The sequence below is a fragment of the Argiope bruennichi genome, chromosome 7 (genome assembly GCF_947563725.1).
Source record: "Argiope bruennichi chromosome 7, qqArgBrue1.1, whole genome shotgun sequence".
Taxonomy (NCBI): domain Eukaryota; kingdom Metazoa; phylum Arthropoda; class Arachnida; order Araneae; family Araneidae; genus Argiope; species Argiope bruennichi.
Genome location: NC_079157.1, coordinates 46,341,823 through 46,347,648, shown reverse-complemented (window position 1 = coordinate 46,347,648; position 5,826 = coordinate 46,341,823). Strand labels below are relative to the sequence as shown.

Genomic DNA, 5,826 nt, shown 5'->3' with positions numbered 1-5,826 from the left:
TGAAAAGATTGTTATACATCAACAATATGTCTAAAACATTATATCTACAGTTATTTTTCTGACAATTTTCTACATAAATGTAAGGCAATGATATATTTCCTAGAATATTATAACACTAAATTCATAAATATAAATGTAACAAATGTACTAAAATATTCAGCATATATATGCAGGGTAACATTTTTTTAAAAATAAATAATAAACATACTTTGTAAATGATGATAACAGCAATGTTGAATATTCTCTGAAATATATTTTTTTCAATACACATAAAATTTATAAGAAACATCTTTCTGGCAAAATATTGAAAAATATTTATTTCATCTTTTTAGAATCTCTTAATAATATATTACAGACATTATATATATTTATCATCATAATTTTTATGGAACAGGAAAAACATGAATAGCATCCAACAACACTAACATCAGAAAATATTTGTCCTGTAAAAACTTAATTTCTAAAAAAATTCCAAATATCAAGATAGATAATCTCAAAAAAAAAGCCGAATCAATAATAAATTCATAAAATAAAAATAATGATGAACTATTGTGATTTATTCATATTAGCATATCATTTTTTAAGTTTTAAATAAAATAATAATAACAAAACAATGATATAAAGCAAGCATAAATGAGTCAACTTTCTGTGATCAATTTACATTTTTTTATGATGTGAACATTTTAAATAGAATGTTGAAAAAAAATTTCAGTCAATATGCAATAATACGGAACGTTGTTCGGGAATAGAATGAGGTTCAATAAACATTTTAATATACATGAACCATTCCATACAAGAAAGTCCAAAATAAGATATAAGTTATTAATCCACCAAAAAATCCGCTAGTTAGAAGTTGTGTTCTGCTTCGGAAATACTTCTCCCATTTTGCACCGGCTTTACCAAGGAGAAATAACCATAAAACAATAGCCGAAAACACGAAAAATGCAAATCCAAGTAATCCAGTTAGACCCAAGATTCCTGCAGTGCTTCCGGATAAAGCTGCCATCGAGGTCCGGCAATATTCAAGCAATCCCAGATTATGACGAACGGCTCCTTCGCTGTAAGCAACAATCTCGCCCTTTTCTTTCCTGTATTTCATTTTGTTCAGACTTTTGGACATACTACAGACAACGTATAATTATAGAATTTTCTCTTTATCGCATCAATTTAATTATTTCGATACGAAAGAAAATTTCAGCATGTTTATTTACTAATCCGTTCGAAGACACGTTGAGAGAAAATTGTCTGCTGACGAGTAATATTATTCTTTAAAACAAATTCGATATTTTAATTTTATGGTTTAATAAATTACACATTAGAGTTAATCTGAATAAAAAAGTAGCATTCTAAATAGTATTATAGTTAAACAACAGAAAATTGATCACGCGTAGGGCCATTCCATACATAGGACTCTAAGAATATGCGTTCATTAGTTATGGATAAAGTAGAGATGCATAAAGGTAGGTTCACACTAGGTTTATTATTGCGCGCAATAGAAGGTCACGCCTACTTCAGGAAAATCACGTGACTGCAACGGGACAATGGCAAATGGTTGTCCCGTCGGGACAACTATTAGCCATTGTCCCATCAACGTTGTCTCAACTGTTCACACGGGGACAATAGAGGGACAACAGTAGAGAGACAACGATTGCGCGCAATAAAAAGCCTCGTGTGAACCCACCTTAAACCACGATTTTTTGAATAATAAATAATATTGCTATTGTTATTTTTAAATATGCGTTCCAAATATCTGTTATTTCAATCATATTATTAATTAAAAATTATTACTTAATATTAAATATAAAATTTATTAATTGTAATTAATACTTAATTTACTAATTTAAGTAACGTGTGATTGAATTAATTTATCTATTTCAGCTTACTTCTTAAATTTTTTTTCTCAAAATTATTAATTTAATTTATTTATTAGAGTGAACCCTTTTCTGGAAAAGATGAGTTAAAAATATATGTCATTTCTTTAAAATGTTTACTTTAGTCCTATATTCTACCAATAGATGGCGCAAGTAGTATACAGAGTACATGTAATCAAAGTCAATCATTTCACCAGCAATTAAAAATGATCTGTATGGAATAGTGCATCATCAAATACGAATATTGGTCACTTCCGTAAAGTGGAGCGGTGACTTCGCACTTTCCAGTGAAGCCTCGCACTTTTCGGTGAAATCACCGCTCCGATAAATTTCAGTGATATGCAATTCAATGATACGATACGATAATTCCAATAACCGGTCCGTTCACTTTTCAATCCAATCACAGATTTCTTTCGAGAGCTTCCATTGGACAGATCGTATCAATTGTTACTTTCCAGTGAAGTCACCGCTCCGGCAAATTTCAGTGATATCGTATCGATTGTTAGTTTCCATCGTGATCCAAAACCTGTAATCGAAATTTCGTCAGTAAGATCGTATCAAGAATTTGAATCACACCCCTCTTTGAAAAGTATTGATCACTTGTATTTGTGACTTTTTGATATTGGTTACGTAATAACCGCTCTGAAAATATTCGTCATCCCTAGGATAAAGATGCATAATCCATAATTTTTTGAATAACAAGTAATTTTGTTATTGTTAATTTTTAATATTCATTCCAAATATCTGTTATTTCAATCATATTATTAATTAAAAATTATTAATTATTATTAAATATAAAATTTATTAATTGTAATTAATACTTAATTTACTATTTTAAGTAACGTGTGAATTAATTTATCTATTTCAGCTTACTTTTTCATTTAATTTTTTTTCAAAACTATTAATTTAATTTATTTATTGGAGTAAACCATTTTCTGAAAAGTTGAATTTTTAGAAAAAGTCAATTCTTTAAGATGTTGACTTTAGTTCTATATTGTGCCAATAGATGGAGCCTGGAGAGTGAAAGGAATGTATGCCATTAGAGAGTCATGTCACTGGCAATTAGAAATGATCTTCATGGGATAACGCATTGTCAAATGCGAATATCGAAAAGTCAAGCGGAACGGTGAGTTCACAATTATTAACACTTTCCTGTGATAGATTCACTTTCAGTGGTACGCGATTCAATGATACGATAATTCCAAGAATAACCGGTCCGCTCACTCTTCAACCCATTCACAGATGGGCTGGGAAAATGAATAAAAACATGGTAAGTAAGGATTCTAATCATTTTTTTTTTAATTTTTGGAATGAAATAATATATTATGAATGATACAAGAGACTTTATTGTTTCTTTGCATAAAACTATTGTAGATTATTAAGAAACTAATCGAATTAATTTAACTTAGACCCGTTTAAAAAATCCCACTTCATTCATTAAATTTTCCAGAGACGAATAGCATACGCTCTTTCCAAAAAAGAGTTTTATGAATTTAAAAGGAACTCTAGTGAAGAAAAAAATTATTAAATATTTCTGCTATGTGGTGTAACATAGAATTGTAACCCATTTCCTACTTTTACACATTATGGAAAGTACATTAAAGATATTGTTGTGGAGCACCAAGAATTTATTCGTAGTTCCCAGTTTGAGAATACCTTTTCTGTGTTCTGGTGTAACCAAATTGTTCATTATAATTGTAGAATCATTCTGTTTCTTATTTAGAACAAGTTGACTAGTCCAGTCAAATTGTACTTTGATAGAATGAAAATAGTAAAATGAGATTTATGGAAGAAATATTTAGGTAAACCAGAGGGAGTGGTCTGCCACCCCAAAATTCCTCGAATACTTTTTAATAAATGTGTATTATTAATCAAATACCACTGGCGAATAATAGTAAAGAAATATCTTATTAGAGTGTGAAATTTCTCGATTTTGTTTAGACGATTAATCGCTGGGATGAGGTTAATACCAGCAAAAAACACCAGAAAACTGAATGCATATTTTAGATGTCTTTTTTATGGACATGACAGATTTATGACAAATTAAAACCAAAATTTGTCACATAACTAAGATTGTAGTATTAATATTACGTACCAAATTTTATTACCGGAATGCTGAGTTACAGTTACATGCATTGAATTCACAAATCAACAGACGATGAAACCATTGGTGAAATTGAGGCAAAATTTGATAATATCTACACTATAAATGTTAAATCTATGCAGCAAATTTCATTCATCTAACTCTCCACGTTTCGTAGTTAATATGTTAACTTACATCTGGATACAGACAGATTATAAAATTACAGACAAATAGATTTTCTCTGAATAGACTGCGCTCCAAATTTGATGGAAATCTACTATTTTTGGATTAAAAACCATATAAGCAAATGTGATCCGGGGTGGAACCTAGCACAGCCCACCTCTTGGCGTCTTTTTGAATTCTCGCCAAACGAGTTGCGATAACGTCGCCAATGTGGCAACCTAGACGTTTTTTTTATATTTATTTTCAATTTATTTTATATTATATTAATTTAATTTTATTTATTTTTTTATTTCATTTTTTATATTTATTTTATTTCATTATTATTTATTTATTATATTTATTATTATTTCTGGCCTTCAAGTATCGTTTTTTAATTGAAAAGTAATAATAATAACAAATATTCAATTAGCAGTCAACTTGGCGAGATTTCAAATAACTGGCCAAGAGGTGGGCCCATCTAGGATTTTACCGTGATCCGTCTAGCTAAATGTGTTTTTGAGTTATCATGTTCACAGACTGAAAAACATAATTCCTAAAAATGATTTTTTTTTTTTTTAATCTGGAGGCTCTGTGACATGGAGATTCGTCACCATTTAATGTTCAGATTTCTTAGTAATTACAATATATTCACTTTGCATAAAAGAAAGCAAAAATAAATAATAAATTAATTAATTAAAAGAAAGGAGAAGGAAAATTATACATATAATTTATTTTAAGAACCAGGAATCCTAGTTTAATTCCTCTCAAACAGTTTTGCAATAGCATGCTTTTTTTTTAAAGATATTTATTTTATTTCAGTTTAGAAAAACCTGAGGGAGTAGTTCCCAAAATTTTCTCGAATAGTTTCCAACAAAACCTCACTTCTCATCCTCCATATAAAATTGTGATCCTTGGATAAGCCTGCAAATACCTTACATGACATAGTGAACGGTATATAGATATTTGGTATTATCTAGCATTTTTACTGAATCCACCATCTTTTTGTCGACCGTTTGGCACCATAATATAAGACGAAACTACAGTTGTAGTCATAAGATCACATATCGAAATTTTTTGATTTGAAAGCATTGAGTTTATATGCATGCGAAAGTACCGATAGACGATAAACAGACGGTTTTGGTACAAAATTTGATAAATACTATGTTTTAGAGTCTAAACCAGTGAAGTTTACTTGTACTCGACTGAATCTATAATGCCATCCTTGGCGTGTTATTTCAGGATTAATCCCTGTTATGCGGTTAATAGCATTCAAAAATCTAATTTCTTTTTAGACAGGATTTGATAGATCACTTTATTTTTCTCAACCAATTGAAACAAAAATTCGACACAAAACTGCACTTGTATTCACAGAATCCCATATTAAATTTGATATATTTGTCCTTGCGTTACATACTTCTGAAAGTACAGACCGTGAGACAATCAATCCGTGGTTGGATTTGGTTCAAAATTTGACATGTATTCATTCTATAGATGTTAAATCTTTGTACCGAATTTTATCTATCTAGCGCTCTTTGTTTTGTAGTTACCATGTTAATTTATATCCGAACAGCCGGCGAGACAAATTTCCTCTCAGCGGATTTTACTCAACATTTGATAGAAATCTGCGCATTTGGTGCAACGACCCTATCCAAATTTTATCCATTTAGATCAAAGCGTTTTTCAGTTATCTTTGTCACAGACAGACGGACA

General features: G+C 30.0%; 1 protein-coding gene across 1 annotated transcript; it reads right to left on the bottom strand.

The window, feature by feature from the left end:
* Positions 1-769: 769 nt before the first annotated feature.
* Positions 770-1,120, bottom strand: LOC129975360 (ER membrane protein complex subunit 6-like). The gene has a single exon (XM_056088423.1). The coding sequence runs from the start codon at positions 1,118-1,120 to the stop codon at positions 770-772; it is 351 nt and encodes a 116-aa protein (XP_055944398.1).
* Between the last annotated feature and the right edge of the window lie 4,706 nt (positions 1,121-5,826).